Genomic DNA, 19,528 nt, shown 5'->3' on the forward strand with positions numbered 1-19,528 from the left:
GCCCTGGCACTCACTTCATAGTGTACGCATGTAGTCAGACCCCGTGACGCAAACTTAAATGCGCACAATTCTTACTTGTCAACGTATCTCAGTGAAGTTGTGAAAGAAGAGAAATGCTGAGGCCCCCAGGGACTTTCACAGCGTGAAGTTTCCCCTACTGAAGCTGGGAAGGCCACGGGACATGAGTGTTCCTGAGCACGGTGGGCGCTGGAGGCAGGCAGGAGGAAGGGCCACCTCGCTGGAGAGGGAGACAGCTCAGAGCAGAAAGGGGGTGTGAAGGAGACACTCGCCCTGTCTCTGCGCTCACCCAGGGATCTCTCGGCAGAGCCCTGGGGGAAGCAGTTCTTAAGGGTCAATGCCCTGAATACTGAGCTGGCCATAGAAAGGGAGAATAAATCAATGTAGAATAACCCCAAAGGTGTTTTTTGAATCTGCTTTCCAACTCAGTACACTGGATGAAGCTACGACGTTGAAATAGGGACACGGGAAAGAGATCCGTGTTCCTGCTTTTCTCTTTCCAGCCTGGTGGTGAGACGGCAAAGCATCTCTGCGTCTACTGGGAAGGGTCGAAGGATGGGGGCAGCTGGTCCACCGAGGGCTGCTTCCATGTGGGCAGCAATGACTCCCACACCAGGTGCAAGTGCTTCCACCTGTCCAGCTTTGCTGTCCTCGTGGCTCTGACGCCCAAGGTACCAAGGCTTCGAGTTCCCTTGCTTGGAAGCTCTGGGCTCATCTTCTGCATAGCTTAGAAAAAGGTTCTAAAATAAGGAGTCAGGTGGCTTCCCTGAGAGGTGATTCTGAGAGACACCAGGAGGGGCTGGGGAAGAGAAACGGGGAAGGATAGAAGAGGGCACAGAGAAGATTATCAAGCCAGTGACCACTGTGGTCACCTGAGCTTATTCCCCCTGGGAGACCCAGGAGGCAGTGTGGGACACGCACCTCAGGGTCATCCTGAGTGGCGAGGGAGCTGGGGTATACACTCACTGTCGTCATTTGTCTTCAGCTGTGTTCGGGGGGCACTTCTGCAAGTATGGGTGGGGTGAGCTCAAGCCAACAAGGAAAGCCCTTGGCCACTGGGAAGTTGGTTTGGCAGCCTCTCCAGAGGGGAGGTCCAAGGGGATCTGGGATTGAAAGCAAATCTATTACCCTGCAAAAGAGGGTTACAGCCTAACCTCCCTGGTCACACCAGAAGGCAGGCAATGACTGTCACTGATGACACACCATAGCTCTCTGAATTTCGCAACCAAGTCTGGGATAACTCAGGTTGAAAGAAGCTTAATTCACTTCTTCCCCTAGGTCCTTTTAGCTCCACTGTGTTGTGTGCTTCACATACACGGCCTCATTTCATTCATTTCTCGAGTACTGTCTGGGTGCTAGACTTGTTCTGAGCATTGAGGATGTGACACAGAACAAGACCTAGTCCCCAGCCAGCCTCCCTGGAGACCAGGGCCGAGTGCTGTGCTGTTAATGAGACCACCAGCCACAGGCAGATACGTGAAATGTGGATGATGTAACCGATCAATCAAACTCGAAGTGTCATTAGTTTCATCTGTTTCTTTTTAAATTTTTCATTTTGGCTACTAGGAAATTTACAGCAATACACAGGGTAGCTGTGTCCAATACCTCTATTGGGCAGTACCCATCTGGTGAGTGGTTCTTCATCAGTCCGGCGTGGAAAATGCTCTAACTCTCCCTGTTTTGCAAACACCAAGTCTTGTGTTAAGTTGCTTGTTTCAGGGACTGGACTAGGAAGCGTGATGACTCTGTAGGAAAACAACAGCAGAGTTGGAAGTGCTAACATGCCCCTCTTGGATGGCCTGTAGGAGGATCTGGTGCTGACTGTGATCACCTACGTGGGGCTGGGACTTTCCCTGCTCTGCCTCCTCCTGGCGGTCCTCACCTTCCTCCTGTGCCGGCCCATCCAGAACACCAGTACCACGCTCCACCTGCAGCTCTCTCTGTGCCTCTTCCTGGCTCACTTCCTGTTCCTCACGGGCATCAACAGGACTGAGCCTGAGGTAGGTGATTTAATCAAATTACCTCCTTGTCATAGTCAAATCCAGCATCTGATCCTAAGTGAGGAGATGTTAACTAGCATCAATGGTGTTGGGAGAGGGAAGTGTGCCTTGTTCATCTCTCCTCCTGTGTAACTTTGAGACCATCTTTCTGAGTGCCCATTGAGTGATGGTGTTAGATAGGGGGACATCACCTGCTGTCATGACTGAACTCCAAAGTGTCAGAGGCTTCGCACAGCATGAGTTAATCTTTCCCTATCTATCAGCAGAGGGTGAGCAGACAGATATGCAGGGTGTCTGACCACCCTCAGGCTGAAGGAGGCTGTTATCTTCCCTTCAGTTTCCAGGGACATCCTGTAGTGCCTCCTATTTTAGCCAACTGGGAAGGGAAAAGAGCATGTGATAGAGTCCAAGGGGGAGGTTAATATGAACTGCACCAGGAAGTGCTACATATCACTTCCTCTCATATCCTATGGGCTGGAGCCTAGTCACAAGGTAGCACCATGTTGCAAAGAATTCTGGGAAATGTAGCTTTTGGCTGGGAAGCCTTTTCCTAGAGACAAATCTGTGCTCTGGAATTAGGGGTGAGGGAGCAGCTGAGACACTGATGGACAGTGGCCTAGCCTCTCTGATCTCAACTAATCATCCTACTTTCTGCATGACCTTGTTGAAGTGACTTTCTCATCTTATTTACTTAAAGTTATTTAAAATTAACAAAGAAAATGGTAACATTTATTGTGCACAACATGTTGTTTTGAAACTCACATCATGGAAAGGTTTTGTTATAGTTTGAACACGTTCACCGAAATTTAAGTTTTGGAAACTGAATCCCCAATGCAACAGTGTTAAGGGGTGGGCCCTTACAGCGCAGTAGAATAGCTGGTTGACAAGGACTAATTGAATATTTCAAAACTGCTGATAGGATCTAGAATGGTTCCAGCACAAGAAATGACAAATGTCTTGAGGTGATGGAAATGGTAATCACCCCAATCTTATCATTATGCATTGTGAACATGTATTAAAACTCCATATTGTGCCCATAGCTGTGTATGATTCACAGAAGATGCAGCAATCTAATAATAATAATCAATAATAATAATAAAATATTTAGGAAGAGGTGAGGCCTATCAGAAGCAATGAGGCCAGGAGGGCACTGCCCTCGTCCATGGATTAATGCTGTTACCGCAGAGTGGCTCCTTGGGAAAGAACAAGTTTGTCCCCCCTGGCTCTTTGCCCTTCTGCTCTGGGCAATGCAGCACAGAGCCCTTGCTAGACGTGGGCCCCTGGTTCTCCCAGAACCAGGAGCCACATTTCTGTTTGCTGTGATCATCACTGTGGGATTTTGCTATGGCCGCATGGCATGGACCGAGGCTGAGCTGAGCTGAGGGATGCGTACCCCCACCGCTGCTCTTGTTCTGGATGTGGGAGACGCGAAGCTGCTTTCTTGGTTATTTCCAAGCTGCAACACATCACTCTTCTCAGCAGCCACCGTGTTGCCCAACAGCTCTGCTCTGACTTCCCTTTCTGAACTTCCCCTCCGCAGTGGGGCCTAGGTGTGGGGTTCCGGCAGCCAGGACCGAGCATGAGGAATGTGAAGAAGGCCGGAGCTGGCCTTAGTCACCATGCTCATCGTCACCCCAGTCACCGTCAGGAAGGACTGGAACTACAGGTTCTAGGCTCCTTTTAACCCCAAAGACTGTGGTCCTCCAACTGGAAGGTTTCAAAGCACACTTATTGTTCCCGAGAAGACAAATGCTGCCGTTAAGATGGTCCATTTGTGAAGTGTTGGGCGTGTCAATTAACATAGTCATTCCACAATGTATACATATTTCAAAACACCCTGTTTTATACCATAAGTATATATGCTTAGTCATTTGTTGCTTAATTTTTTTTTTTTAAAAAGAAAGAATAATTGGTTTCTGGAGATAGTTTGGATCCAAATACAGTTTACTTTTACTAGCTGTGTGACCTTGGGCATGATTTTAGCTTCTTTTGGCCTCACTTTCCTCATTTGAATATAGGGAGAAATTGGAAAAAAATAGGCTTCCGGCAAATCTGGCCTACCCTCTGGACTGTAATGTCATTTTTATTACAGTCATACCTATCTGTTTGCATATTGTAGAGATGGCCCTGAAAAGCCTAAAATATTTTCTTTGTGGACCTTTACAAAAAAGCCTGCCATAGGGTATTTCACCATGATACGCATTGACAGTCACGGGTGGTTTGGTCAGAGGTCACCCTCAGTGCTAGCCACTACTCTGATAAGATTTTAAAAGAATGTGTTCAAAGTTATAAAAGTGATATTCTAGTTAAGATAAAGTTAACTTATCGTCTTTTTTTTTTTTTTGTACTGGGGTTTGAACTCAGGAATACTCTACCAACTGAGCCATATCCCTGGCCCTATTTTGAACTTGTGATCCTCCTGCCTCAGCCTCCCGAGCCGCTAGGATTACAGGTGTGAACCACCATGCCCAGCTAATTTGGTCATCTTGAGAGTGTCTTGCTCTGATATAATGCTCTGTAGTCACCCACCTGTTACTGAATTTATTCATTCATTGATATTCAAAGAATCCTTGTGTACCAGGAGCCTTGTTGAACCGCTTTGTGAACAGGGAGCTCCCAGCCTAGGAAGGTGTGAGGCAGCCTAGAGGACTGTCACTGTGCAGGGTGACAAACAAGGGCCTCAGTGCTGTGTCCCTGTGGGTTCTGAGGAAGACACCAGTGCAGATGAGGTGACTCAGTGGCAATCAGGTGGATGAGTTTGCCAGGTGTGGAGGACACTGAAGGAGACTGACAGCTTTTCCCAGTGTCCTTTGCAGTGAGGTTGGGCCATGTGACCTAATCTGGCCAATGGAAATAAAGTATTAAGACCCTGCTCTTTTTTTTTTTCTTCCAGTTTGGCACTGGGGATCGAACCCAGGGCTGCTGTACCAGCGATCTGTCTCCCTAGTCCTTTATTATTTTTTATTTTGAGATGGCATCTTGTCGTCTTAAGCTTTTACATTTTAAGAGCTGGTGCTGTTGAGAGCATGAAGGTTCTTCTGGACTGGGTGTGGCCCGTGAAGTGCAGGTCTGAGCTCCGAGGTGTCTAGTTCTGGACTCACACAAGTGTACGACCAGCCGGAGACTCGGAGACACACTTTACAGCGGGCTGTGCGAGGGCTCTCAAGGGTAAACTGGGGCTCACGGGTCAAGGGCAGAAGAAAGGCTTCCAGGGAGTAGAAACCACGGACCTGGAGGATCTGAAGCGGGAGTCAGCAGAGGATTTGGGGGCGTGTGAAGTATTTGGCCTGTGCCTTGGGCCCACTGGTCAGCTGGCTTCCTTACTGACTGGCCACCCTCCTTCTGAGTTCCAGGAGGCTGTGGCCCGTCCAGTTTGAATGGGCATCCGAGGGAACCTCCAGGGAGAATGTGGGGAGTCCATGGCTCTGGAGCCGGAAAGGCCAGGATTGGGCTTCGTCCTCCAGGTTGGCCCAGTTCTGTGCAGGGCCAGACAGTGCCGCCTCCAGCTCTGCGCACCCGTGGCCCGGGCTGTGCAGCTTCACCTGCGTCTGTGGCACCATGGCTGCCGGGATGTAGCCAGCCCATAGGCCTGGTGTGTGCTAGCGACCTGAGGTACACAAACAGATGACCGGCCGGAGCTGGCCCACAGCCAGAGGGCAGCTTCTTGGGTCCTGCTGCAGGTGGACGCAGGGAAGGAGAAGGAAAGTGGGGTGAGAGGAAACTAGCAGCGGAAAGAACGTGGAGGGGCGAGGCTGGCTCGCTAGGAGGTGGCAGAGTGGGAACCGAGGGGCGGGGGGGGGGGGGGCGAGTTGGACAGAAGAAATGTAAAGTGCCGTGGTTAGGACTCAGCGCCTCCATGGGCGCCGAAGTGGCGTGCTTGGGAGAAAGCAGAAGTAGCCGTGTCCTGTCTGAGGCTTTCGGTTTGGGAGACTGGTGAGGGGGTTGGTGATGTCGTTCACTAAGCTGCAGCGAAAGGTCTGAGGGCAGAGAGGACATTGCAGTGTGACAGACTCGGGGACGCCAAGTCCCGCTGTGGTACTGCACAGCAGGGTGACCACAGCTAGCACCGTGCACATTTAAAATAACAGGAGGAGAGGGTGGTCAGCACCTTCCCGGCAAAGACACGCACATGAGTAAGGTGACTGACGTGCTGATCACCCGGACGTGATGACCTTTGACCACATTACACAACGTAAGCGTTGTACCCACAGACACGCACTGTCATCACGTTCCACCAAAAATAAACCCAAACTTAAGACAACGCTCCCCTGCCTGCATTTGCTAGTGAGGTGTGCTGGGGGGACGTGGGACTGAGACACACAAGGACAATTGGGAGCAGGAGCCTCCATCCCCGAGAGACTGGGGTGTGGGTGACCTCAGGATGTCCTCCACAAAGGAGGCAGTTCAGGACAGGCGTTGGTGAGCTCAGGGTGTACAGGGCGATGTGAGGAGGATCCAGGCTGGAGTTTGTGGAAGACCAACACCTAAACACTCAGAACAGCGAGATTTGCCCAGATATTCACAGATGAGCAGAGTCAGGAGAATTCCTGAACAGAAGGTATCCTGGAGCCAAAGGACAAGAACTGTCAACGAGGCGAGCTGAGTTCTTCCCAGAGGTCAAGTAGAGTCTGCTGGACTTGGTAATTAGGAGGTTGTGGTGGCCAAAGTTCTCCAGGAAACAGAGGCTGTAGAATGTGCCTAAGAGTAGAGAGGGAGGGATCTGCTTTACGAACGAGCGGCTGTCAAATCCAGAAGCCATAGGGTGAGCCAGGAGGCTGGAGACCCAGAGGATCCTGCCATTCTGGTCTGAAGGCTGCCTGCTGGCAGATTCCTTCTAGCCTAGGGACACCCAGGCTTTCTTCTACTCATGCTTTCAACTGATAGGACACAGCCCACCCACATTGTGGCGGCCAATCTGCTTCTTCTCATAGCTCACCAACTTAAATGGTAATCCCATCTGCAAACATTCACAGAAACATCTAGAACAATGTTTGGCCATATATTTGGGCAGTGTGGCTCAGCCAGATTGACCCATGAAATTAAACAAAGATGAAAAAGGAGCATTAAATTTCTGTCATTAAATCAGAAAAAATTCAGTCTCTCTCTAACCAGGGAGTGGCGGGAAACTGTGAATAAATTGCTTTGGTTCTCTGCTGCGTCTTCCATTTTCCCCCCTTCGTGCTCACCACGGTTTCCCCTGCCTTTCTGAACATATAAGATTGTTATTCAAGCAGAAAAGGAAATGCCACTTTCCTAGGTGCTGTGATTTGGATAAGTGTCCCTCAAAGGCTGTATATATACACATAAAATTCATATATATGTATAAATTAGTAAAGTGCTTTCCAAAGTGTGGTACTTCAGATGTTTCTAGATCAAAAGTGGACACACGCTTGGAAATCCACCAGTGTCTATTGTTTATGAATGTCTTTGGCTTATGACCCCATTGAGCCCATCTATGGAATGTGAAGTAAGGTTGTCCTAAAAATTCATTTACTTGTACTGAGGCTGCTGCGGTGCAGGGTGCGTGCCGGCTCTCCATGGACTTGCTAATGTTCTGTGTAAAGACGGATCCTGCAGTGGAAATTTGAGTGTGAGTTGTTATTTGTTTGGAACTGATCTAGGCTGCATTGACCCGAGAGGGGAAATGAGACAGATGGACAGAAAGCCAACCAATGGGTGAGTTTCCGCTGTGGCCACTGGAGGTTAATTCCAGTAGGACCTCCGGGGGCAGTGTAGGGCGCATGTGCAGAGTTTATCAGCACACTCTCCTCCGTTAGGACCCTGGCGGGTGCTCCCCACTCGTTTGTTCCTTGGTATTTCTGGCCTGCTGTGTGCATTCAGAGAGCAAATTTCGATGGCCAGCAGAAGTTCCCAAGAAATGTATTGTACAGGTACTCAAACTGACACTCCCAGCGGGCACCCAGGGAATGGTGCGTGCTGAGGACAGTCAGGTGCAGCCGCCGGTGGCCCCAGCCAGCTCCTCTCTCCCTTCCAGATGCTGTGCTCCATCATTGCAGGGGTGCTGCACTACCTCTACCTGGCCTCCTTCTTCTGGATGCTCCTGGAAGGACTACACCTCTTCCTCACCGTCAGGAATCTCAAAGTGGCCAACTACACCAGCTCGGGAAGATTCAAGAAGAGGTTCATGTACCCCCTGGGCTACGGCATCCCAGCTGTGATTGTCACTGTGTCCGCGATAGTTGGACACCAAAACTATGGCACATATACTCAGTAAGCGCCATGTGTGTTTGTGGTGGGAAGGGTATTTGCAGTCCACGTGAGCTTAGAAATGAAAATGGTGAATCATTCTTCAAACCAGTCCTCCTTGAAGCCCCAGTACTGTTTTACTTTGGAAATTCCTAGAGCAGTGGTTGTCACCATCTCTGGGGTTAGATCCCATTGATAATGAAGACCAGAAAACCATTCCCCCAACCAATTCATATGCACACAAAAATTTGAATACAACTTCTGGAAACTTAGGGAGAGGTAAAGCAAATCCATGGCTCCACACAGAACCTGAGGGCAATGTGTTCGGTAGGAGTTTGAAAAAAAAATAGGTGGAATGGGTTGAGATTAATTTCCAAACCACAAAGAATAACCACTGACACAACTTTCAAAGGCCGGTGACAGCTCGGAGATCATGCTTCCTGTATGTGGCAGCTCATGTCATTCTCACCCTGACCGAATATGAACTTGTCAGTTCACTACCCCATGCACAGGCATCTGGGGTTTTCCGCACTTCATGCTTTTCCCCAAGTTCAGAGTTACAAAGGGAGGAAGCCAGAATTCCCAGGCGGTGCCCTCAGCAGCCGTGTTCTGCTGCTGCCTCGCGGCAGAGGTTTGCAGAGCTCTGTGCAGAACAGTGTCTCGGAGCAGCTGACATTGGTGGTGGTGCTTGGGTTGGGAAGGGGTTGTGCATGCTCCGGCACATCCTGCGCGATATTGTCCCTCTTGAATTGAAGGAGATGCCCTGCCTCTAGTTTGAATCCTGTACCCTGCCAGGATCATCCAGGAGATCAAACTGTAGGGAAGAGCAGAAGCGGATGAGCTTTTGCCATCAGGGGACTGACTGTAACTATTTTCGGATTTGCAGGTCCTATGGTTGCTGTGGCAACCCCTCGGGATTGCCTTTTTCTACTGTGAGAGCAGCCATTGACAGTATGCAAACGAAAGAGTGCAGCTGTGTTTCAAAAAGACAGTGGTAGTTTAGATTCAGCCCGGGGCTTCTAGTTTGCAATCCTTGTGCTAGAACTTAGGTGTGGAAGTTTTTCTGCCCCCTGTTAGCTGAAGCTTGTTATTTTTTCCAGATTCACACTGCCAGGTCTCCTTCTAGAATAAATTATACTACCTTTACCAACATCCGTCATGACAGGACACACAGTGGTTGAGCAACAGAGCTTCAGATATGAATGTTCAATTAGTGTTGGTTATTTTATGGTAATAGTTAAATTATTGTTTTTTACTCTCTGTCTCCTTATGACAATCATTATTGCCATAGTAACTACATTGACGGAACCTGAGCTTCACACACAATTACATCTAATCTTTCGTACAAGTTCTGTGTGAGGAAACTACAACACTCTAGTGAGGGCAGTCAAAGAAGATTGAAATAAATGGAGAGGATATCCCATGTTCATGGATAGGAGGGTTCAGCGCAGTCAAGACGTCAGTTCTTCCCACTTAAGTCTGTAGATCTGACACCTTCCCAATCCAAAGCTCACCAAAGTATTTCTGGATATTGATGAACTGATTCTAAAGTTTACATGGAAGAGGAAGAAGACCCAGAATAGCCAGTGCAGTATTGAAGAAAGGCAAGGTTGGATCACTGGTGTTACCTGACTTCAAGCCTTAGTGCACAGCCACTTAATCTCCCAGTGCTTTGATTAGTCGCACTTTACACTTAGGGAAGCCAAAACTCGGTGCACACAGCTCGTGTCAGATGAGGTCAATGTCTAAAGCCTGAAGTCTGAGGTCTGAACTCAGTGGCTCTTTGTGCTGCTGGGATCTTGCTCCAGGAGCCTCTATGTAAACCCCTTCCCCTCTGGAGGAAGCCCAGCTAATGCTTGCCTTTTGCTCCACAGCTGCTGGCTCAAGCTCGATGAAGGATTCATCTGGAGCTTCATGGGGCCAGTGGCCCTCATTATCTTGGTAGGTGGCAGTTATTTATGGGCATGCTGGCCCTGAGTTGACCTAGCATAGAGAGTGTTTCTTATCAGCTAAAGTGGAAATGAGATAAAGATAAGAAAATGCAGCTCAACATGACCAAACTCCGTTTCTGAAAATATTGCCATCAGTGTTGCCATGGCTTTCTCCTAGTGCACCAGCTGTTCTTTGAATAACATAGCCCTTTGCTGCATTTGCAGCCTTTAGAAAGCCCTGCACTCATTCATTCAATAAAATGCACAGAACAACCCAGTCTTCTGTTTGCCAGGAACATCCCGGTTACACCTGCTGCCTGGTGTAGGTGTCGGTAGCAGCCTCCCCCTCTCCGGGTGTCATTTGGATGATAAGTTATGGAGCACTGCAGGACTGAGCCCTGGGCAGCACGTGATAGACCTGAGCATGTCCCTGGTGACCCTACGGAGCTGGTGTCCTTTGGGAAAAAGATTCTCAGCTCCAGTTCAAGTTGGGTTGTTTGAAATGGAATTGAAAGAAAATTCCAAGCCATTTTTTTTTCTATGCTGTTTCCACAGATAAACTTGGTGTTGTACTTCCAAATTCTGTGGATTTTGAGAAGCAAACTTTCCTCCCTCAATAAAGAGGTTTCCACCATTCAGGACACCAGGTAAGAAGTTACTGGAATTGGTGACAGCCACGGATTTGTCCGGCAGGAAAGAGTAAGCCTATTCACAAACATGACACGGGGCCGGGCGTGTAGTCCAGTGGTAGTTGGTGCTGGTGTAGACACAGAGGCCCTGGGTTCTGCCCCAGACAAAAGTCAGACGTTCTTCTCATTCCTGACAAAGAGGGACAATTTACAGAAGTACAAACTGGGCTGTGGACATTTGGTGGTGGAGGCCTGGCCTTGCTTAACACAAACAAATGCCTAGTTTCAAGTCCAGAAATGCCCCCTGACCCCCTCCCCAAAAGAAGTAAACACCATGATTTTCAGATAGTTTGATCCATTGCTTTATTTGTTTATTCAAGAAACATTGATTGAATGTCTCCTTGGTATAACATTCTTCATATTGAATTGCTAGCTAGAGTATCAATATTATCCTTTTTCTAACCTCTGAGAGTCCACTACCTCTGGAACCCACTCTCCTTGATTGTAGAAACTGTTCTCAGTGGTGCCATCTAAATTCTCCATCATAACAAGGGTAGATACTGGCCTTTACCAATAAACTCCAGCCTATGAGGTGGACATTACTCTTCCCACGGCCATTATGAGCCAACCAACCAACTGCCCCGCTTCCCCGAGAGTGGCAGGGATATGGGTACAACTTGCAGCAGAATCTCTCCAGCCTTGGGCCTTGACTTTGGTCTCATCCACTTATCGACCAACTTAACATCACTTTGTCCTCCGTTTTCTCAGTCCTGGAGCGTCAGCCTCTCTCTTCTTGCTGTTTCCCCATCCCCTGTGTGTGTATGTGCAAGTGAAGGTTCATGCTTCACACATGTGTACACACACACACTCACGTGCCATCTCTCCCAGCCAGTGGCCAGGGCAGCCCCACTCCATCTTATCGAATACTATTTTTCTTTGTTGCATTGTGTTCTGAAGACAGGACATCACTCTCATCCAAAATCTTTCAACACAAATTTTAGAAGGCATTTCTGCAGATCTTCCAGTAAGGCCACGTAGAAGACTTTGCAGAAAAATCATTTCCGAGGGTGGGAGAAAGCATTATTCTTAGCAGAGGTGTTTGAGAACCATCACCATCACCTGCCTGACCCTCAGGCTGTGCAGACCTTGTGTCAGTCACTAACTGAAGGTTGCTATCGGGTTAGATGAGGCCCTGTGCTCACCAAACTCGCCGTGTTCAGTTAAGCTGTAGCTACTGTTGCTCTTTCCCCAGGGTCATGACATTTAAGGCCATTGCTCAGCTGTTTGTGCTGGGGTGTTCCTGGAGCCTTGGTTTCTTCATGGTTGAAGAAGTTGGGCAGACGGTGGGATTGGTCATTGCCTACCTGTTCACCATCACCAATGTCCTGCAGGGGGTTTTGCTCTTCGTGGTTCACTGCCTCCTTAATCGCCAGGTAAGACTAAGTGTTGGTCTTCCCAGCCTAGCCCCTCGTCCTATTGAATGGCTGTGTGCATTCTTGCCTTTCCTTGGCCTTTCATATTTGTACTGAGATGTTGCCTTGTATTTGAGAAGGGGGTTCGGGGGCTCATTGAGCATGCTGTGCCCTCGGGGTTTCACCCATTTAGCATCCTGACATATCTCTTAAAAACATGTGTCAGTCGGGATAAGGTAGACTATGCTGTATTAACAAATAGTCCTTTCCTAATACCCCCCGCTCGCCGTCTCAGTGTTTTACAGTGATAAAAGTTCATTTCTTGTTTATGCTGCATGAGTATGGCTTGGTCTACATGGTCTTCACTCAGGCTATGGTATGGCTCCCTGCCTACAATATTGTTGGTCTCATGGCAGAGAGAAAAGAGATCACAACCAAATGAGGCTTACCCCACTTAATATTTCTGCTTGGCTGTGGAACACGTCCATCTATTCTGCTACCATTTCATTGTTCAAAGGAAACTGCATGGTTATATTTGAGCTCACCAGGGAGGGGATGAATAATCCTCCTGTAATGAGGAGGGACACTGGAATATTTGGTAAATCTACCACAAGCTCAGAGAGACTTTATCACTAATCCCGGGTCTACTACCGAGTAGGTTGCTATGTAACCTTGGGCAGTATGCCTGTTCTCCTTGAACCTCAATTTTCTCATCTGCAAATTAATGATGCGTACCTCTAACTGTTGAGGATTACCATCACGACCATCACGACCATCACCACCATCACCACCATCACCACCATCACCACCATCACCACCATCACCACCATCACCACCATCACCATCACCTTCATTATCACCTGCATCATCATCATATATCAAGTCCTTATGGTGTCCGATGTCATCAGCGTTCTCTTGGCCCAAGCTCTGTCTGTAACACAAGCTCCTCTATTTCTCAAACTTCTAGGTGCGAATGGAATACAAGAAGTGGTTTAGCAGGGTGCAGAGGGGTGTTGAAACGGAAAGTACAGAGATGTCTCGCTCCACTACCCACACCAGAATGGTAAGCCCAATATCAATGTCTGTGAAAAGGTCCAAAAATGGGGGAACTTGTGAAGAGAGAAGGGGAGGCAGTAAAGTGGAGGACGGTCGAGGGGTGGGGGTGGGAAGGGGAGGAGCCGCAGGATGAAACTCTCCACGTACATCTTTGGATGGATGACAGTGAATCCCACTTCTATACATAACTTACTGCACCAATTAACAGACCAACCAGTGAACAGGAGAAGACCACGAGAGCACGGCGAGGGGCTGGGGACGGGGAGGGAGGGCAAGGGGAAGAACCGGGGTGACTCTTAAAATGAGCCAAAGGCTCTCAGGTATCGTGATGCCCTTACGGAGCTTTGGGCCTTGCAGAATTCCTAGCTGGTCTCTAGGGAAGCTGGAAGTTTTGGTTAATTTCTGAGGGATGAATTTCTCCTCTCTCCTTGTTACCTCCCCTGCCCTCTGCCTTGTAGGAGGAGCCAGGGAAGTCCTCGGAACTCGGTCACTGAAGACACCCTGTCCATCTGACTGATGCAGCTCCTCCCCGCTCCTCAGCTGGGGACTGAGAACTGGCTTGTGTCCACACGCTCATGTGGCTGCACAGTGACTACACTAACACCACCCTCTCTCCCTTCCCATGAAAAGTCTGCACTTGGCTATTTTGGCTTTTCTTTCCAGAGAAAGAACGGGGTATGCAGGAGGTATGGCACCCACATTCATGTGCAATTAAGTGCAACGAGGTGTTGGAAAGATGCTTTTCACTGAGGGGGAAAGTTGGTGGATTTTCTTCCTCCAGCCGTTGCCACCTTGCCTGGGATGCCGGAGCTGGGGTCTGGAGGCCCCTCACAAACCCCCTCTGGCTTCTCTGCTGGTGTCGAGGTCTTGTACCAGCGCTGGAGCGCTGTTTCCACACAGCCCATATGGAAACACAGAAATGGGGGCTGAATTCCTACAGGGCAGAAGCAGCCACCACCCTTGTCTAGGGACACATTGTCAGGAGAAATCCTGGGCAAGTCACTGCCACCACCCCAACTTTCTTTGCCAGGTGAATCTTTGAACCTACATGTATACCTGGGCTAAAGACCATCTTGTCTCCTAGTGTCGCTTTTCACAAGTCTCAGCCCGCCACGGCAAGGGCTTGGCGCTATTTGTTTTGATTCTCCATTTCTCATTTCTTCTCCAACATTATTGATTTTGGGGTGTATTTGTTTCAGCACACTAATCAACCCATCATGGTCACCAGACTTTATCAGAGGACATTTTTCAAAAATGTTTTAAATTATAACGACTGTCCACGTTAAAATCACATGCAAGAGTCACCAGAGTTTACTTGAGGAAATTTCAAATAAATTGAGATTTGGTGGTTTGATGTGTGTTTTGGGGTCATGGACGGATGAATGTGGCTTTTATTGCTTAATGAGCTCAAATATCATCTGCTCGTGGCAACAATGTGACCAGGCTGTGACCACCTCTCCCTGCTGGCTTTACCATTATGTGATTCCCTTAAGGTTACAGTTCAGGGGCATTGCATATTTTTGAACTGTGTGTATGCAGAGCAATGTTTTATACTGTGCGATGTCAGGACTTGGATGAATAAAACTTCCAAACAATGCAACCAACCTTCCTGGGCGGGCGGCGAGTGCCGGTCCATGGTCCCCTCTTGCTGCTGATGCTCTCTGGTCTAGGTCGCAAGTGGACAAAAAAGCAGGCCAGCTCTCGCGCTGGCTTCTGTGTTGGACGTCTCCCCCCCACACACCAAGGCTGCTCCTCTCCTCCCTCCCTCTCCCATCCCTGGTCTTCTCTTAGAGAGCCATTGGCCTCCCCTTTCTAAACCTTTTCCTCATTCAGACTCCCGAGGGACTCTGCCTTGGCTGCTCAGCTCACTAAGGTCTGGACAGCCTGACCTGCCCCTCACATGCCATGCCCTGTGTCACAGATGCTGGCATGTGTGAGTGCTGGTCACAACTCCCTGGGTTATAAACTTCTTGGAAGCAAATATGAAAAATATGGTCAATTAATTGCTCTTTGCCTTCATCTAATTGTTATTTCCAAAGTGCTCGGCAGTACCCATAGTTCAGGCTGGATAATTGCTTATTTGGAAGGGGCTGTTTTTAGCATTATTTGCTCCCAAATAAGCAATTTTCTATTAACTAGATGCTGGAGACAGTTTTCACCAGTCATGACAACCAGAACTGTCTTCCAAACATTCCCCGGGGAACAAAGCTGGTGAAGAGCCCGGATGCAGGGACTGGCTCCCAGCCAACAACAAAGTGGCAGTGTTAACCACAGACTTACGAGGTGGCTTCGAACGGGAAACTGGGGAAGAACAGCCTTTCAGTGTGCATTTGACGGCAGAATCAGACCCACAGCTACTTTCTGGGATTAAATCTGTGTAATAGTAATGTCTGTCACTAGCATGTAACCTTGTCACTTAATTTTGAAGAACTAGGTAACTGTTGATTCTACCTTTCTTTGAACCGTTCTGAAACCAGCTATCCTGAAATGTTAGAAGAGGCAACAAGTTTAAAAAGTCCAAGTTGTGGAGTCAGCCTGGCTGCCTCTCAGAACACTGGACAGAGCAAATGTGGACGTGAGCGCAGTGGGCTCAGCCACCAAGAACAGGGAGACAGGTCAGGTGCAGGAAGATGGATGGAGCTGGAGGACTGATGTTAAGCAAAAGGAAGCCAGGCTCAGAAGGACAGTGTCACTGTTGCTCATGTGTGGGATCCGGGTTGGGGTGGGGAAGCAACCTGAATGCAGAACAGGGCTGCTAGGGAAGGGGACGAGACCAGGGCAGGGCAGGAGAGTGTTAAGGGGAGGTGGTACCATCAGAGCATCTTGCGTGCAGGTGTGGCGAGGCCACAGCAAACCCACGTGTGGTCAATGAGCATTTGCTGCTGGTTGGCATTTGAACAATCTGGAGGAGACAGAAGCCTTGTAAATATGCGAGCAGAGCCTGTGAGCTGAATACAGTTCTCAGTGTCCAGAGAATAAAGCAGTGTATTTTCACATTCTCCATATTCTGTGTTCCCTTTAGCACACTGTAGGCAGCAGGATGCCTGGCTCAATAGTCATGCAATAACTATTCATTCCATGATGGTGGACTTGAGTTTGTGCAAATCCGTGGCTTCTATTCCACATCCAACTTGAACACGGGTCCTCAAGGGGCCTGGGAGTGAACGCTGGATGAGCTCCGGTGCGCAGCGTTGGGATCATCAGGTTTTCTTGGTAGGAGGCTCTTGATGGAAATTTGATTTTGAATAACTACAAAGAAGGAATTTGGTGAGTGTAATCTTGTGACTTCTATTTCCCTATTGTGGAAAAGTGAACCAAGAATGATAAAAGTCAATTTCATTTTTAACCTTTATGCCTCAACATAATATACATTTTTAGCAAAAAATTATTAAAAATTTTTTTTATTGGTCCACTGTAATTATGCCCAGTAGTGAGACTCACTGAGGCCCACTTGTGCCTGCTCATCTGGTCAAGTTCGCTCCCTCCCCTCCCTTCCCTCCCTCCCCCTCGAGATGCCCTTTCTCTACTCTGCTGGTCCCTTCTCTTTTCACGACGTTCACTTTCCCGTTTCTTCTCTTGCACGTCCACGTATGAGAGCAAACATGACCCTTGACCTTCTGAGTCTGGATTCTTTCACGTAACACGAGGCTCTCTCGCTCCACCCATTTTGCTGCAAATGACATCATTTTCCTGTTGGTTTTGGCTGAGCTCCTCTGTGCCTACTCGCCACATTTCCTTAACTCACTTGTCTGTCTGTTGATGGCCACCTAGGCTGGTGCCACGCGGTGACAGTTGGGAACTACAAACACGGGGATGCCTGTATCACTAAATACCAGGACATCCCGTGTGTCTCCGGGAGAGTGAGAGAGACCCCTGCTGATGAAGCTTGTTCAGGCAGTGGCCACTGTACACACCTGTGGCCCCCGCATGGCCAGGAGGGAGGTGGCCTCTAAGGGGGTGATCTGCATGTGACTGGGGTGAATGACTCTTCCAGACACTGGTGGGCATCCAAGGCAACTCCGAGGGAGCTCTCTAAGGTCATTAGGCATGACTGGCAGGGGGACCTTGTGTTGCCTGCTCCAGTGTCCTGTGGGCACTGCCCACCCCACAGTGGAAGAAACTTTTACCAAAACCCACTTCCTCTTGGAGCCAGGGTGCGTCTGCCAGCTTCCTTAGAGCTAAGTGTGGACACACAACTGAGCACCAGCTCAGGAATAAGAGCCGCAGGTGGCACTCCCAGGTGGGGCCAAACCCCCACTTCTGCATGTAGTTTCCTCCTCCCGGCTCTTGGGGATGGAGACGACCTTAAAAGGTTTGGGGGGCACACATTGGTGTCATCAGAGTCTGCAAACTATGGAGTTGAGGGAAATTACCATATAGATCAAGAATGACGCCCCTGGACTTTTACATGGAACCAAAATCAATTTCTGTCGTATGTAAGCCACTCTACCCTTTTGGGCCAGCAGCTCGTGTTGCGGTCACACTCTTCTAACGGCTGTTCTTGCCAAGTCACATGTGTTTTGCTCAGGACTGGACATCCTGGGCCCCCTTCTCTGGGGCTCCAGAATTAGGCCTGAGAAAGGCAATCTTGGGGAGTTGTCGACAGACACAGACTCCTCTATGAGTGTGAGCAGCAGCTGAAGCAGCCTGACCCCAAAGAGAAGGCAGACAAGTGTATCAAGTATTAGGAAAGAGGAGTGATCTGTGCTATGGGACCGTGACCAGGGGGGCCTCATCTGGACCTAAGCCTTCCCTGAAGTCTCCTTGAAAGAAAAGAGTCAGGTGGTATCTAAAATCTAGACCTATAGGATCAGGCATAGCAGGGATCCTGTCCTACTTGTAGAATTTACTGGGTGACCTTGGGCAAGTGGCTTTACTACTCTGAACTTAATTTCCTCATGCACAAAACAGAAGTGATAATTGAAGCAGGTGCTTTTCATTCATCCTTCAGGTGCCCCCAGAGGCTGAGTTGTGAGGTCCAGAAGCTCAGTGGGTTTCTGATTGGAAAATATGGTCATGAGCTATAGAGTGATTTAAGTACCTCACACAATGAGAAGTCCAGAGGAAGACAATCCTGTGTGAGGTCGAAGAGGGTCTCCATCCATTAGCCATCTCTGCCAACCTCAATATGGTGGAAAGCAGCTGGAGAGTCTTCCGGCATCTTCTCTGTGTTCTGGGCTAGAGAAAGGCTCTAGTGGAATGGACTTTTTGATTGGTGGCTCTCCACCTGCTCCTGCTCCCCAGGCTCATGCCGGTCCATAGAGCATCTAGCTAGGGTGACCAGCTGTCCGTTCCCTGCATCAGTCAGACTAGGGCAGTGGGACAGGCTGTCAAGAGGCCAAAGTCAGTACCCAGAGATGGCCTTCAAGGCACCAGGCTGTACTGAGAAACGTTTATGAGAAGGTCTAGTGGTGACCGTCTCCCTGCCCCTCACTGCCTGCCTTCCTCCCTCACGGGGATTTGCCCAGCAGCAGCGACTGCGCGAGTCCTTTCCCTCGCTCTGCCCCAGTCGATTCTCCTTTGGGCGTGGACGCAGGGGCGTGGTGAGCATCAAGCACTCAGTCTGCTTGGATGAGCCGCGTCCCAGGGAGCAGCGGCCCTAAGCACCTTTCTGCAGATGACATTCCCTTGTCCTGGTCCCAGTGTGCTTGAGAGACAGCCAGGGCCCTCAAGAAGACACCTACTGCACTTCCTGCCCAGCCTGCTCCTCTGTTCCCTGGGCTCGGCTCGTTCTGGGGAATGGAAAGGTGGCACTCAGGGACGTGTTGTTCTATTGTCCCCCTTTTCTTTAAAGACAATCCAGACTGGGACAGGAGAGAGTCTTTATCATGGAAAGCTGGGGTGGCCGGTTCACCCCGAGTCACCTAACTCCCCAGCAAGAACAGAGGCTGGTGGCAGGCTGTCTCTGGGTGACTCCGACAGGGAGCGTGGTGATGGCGGTTCTACCAAGAAGTGAAGCCCTCAGTGGCTCTTGAACCGAGAAGTAGGAAAGACTGATGTTCGTATGTGTGCTCCAACAGGCAGGGCTGGGCAGGCCAGTGTCAGGAGACCATTTCAAGGTAATTTCTGAGTGCCACCAAGACAATTCGAAGCGGGGAATGGCAACTGCCCCCATCCCCGGCAGATCTCATTCTAGACCTGAAGTGTCCCTGCTCAACCATGGCTCGTACCCACCCCGCCACGTGCTCGCCACTGAGTGCACAGGTTGGGATTCCAGGTCTCGTTCTGTGGCTTGGCTTCAGTTTACTTATTAAAGTTTTATTAAGCACATAGGG

The 19,528-nt window shown here is 49.3% G+C and overlaps 1 protein-coding gene across 1 annotated transcript in view; it reads left to right on the forward strand.

The window, feature by feature from the left end:
* Positions 1-14,447, forward strand: part of LOC308644775 (putative adhesion G protein-coupled receptor E4P) — a 30,540-nt gene extending 16,093 nt beyond the window's left edge. The window contains exons 10-17 of the mRNA XM_081286451.1: positions 522-689; positions 1,824-2,018; positions 8,014-8,249; positions 10,100-10,166; positions 10,712-10,803; positions 12,038-12,218; positions 13,165-13,260; positions 13,712-14,447. Of these exons, the coding sequence (XP_081142577.1) occupies positions 522-689; positions 1,824-2,018; positions 8,014-8,249; positions 10,100-10,166; positions 10,712-10,803; positions 12,038-12,218; positions 13,165-13,260; positions 13,712-13,747 (1,071 nt within the window). The 3' untranslated portion in view covers positions 13,748-14,447. The remainder of the gene's footprint in view (positions 1-521; positions 690-1,823; positions 2,019-8,013; positions 8,250-10,099; positions 10,167-10,711; positions 10,804-12,037; positions 12,219-13,164; positions 13,261-13,711) is intronic.
* Positions 14,448-19,528: the final 5,081 nt, after the last annotated feature.

This window comes from Spermophilus citellus (genome assembly GCF_964194105.1).
Source record: "Spermophilus citellus genome assembly, chromosome: 3".
NCBI classification, from domain to species: domain Eukaryota; kingdom Metazoa; phylum Chordata; class Mammalia; order Rodentia; family Sciuridae; genus Spermophilus; species Spermophilus citellus.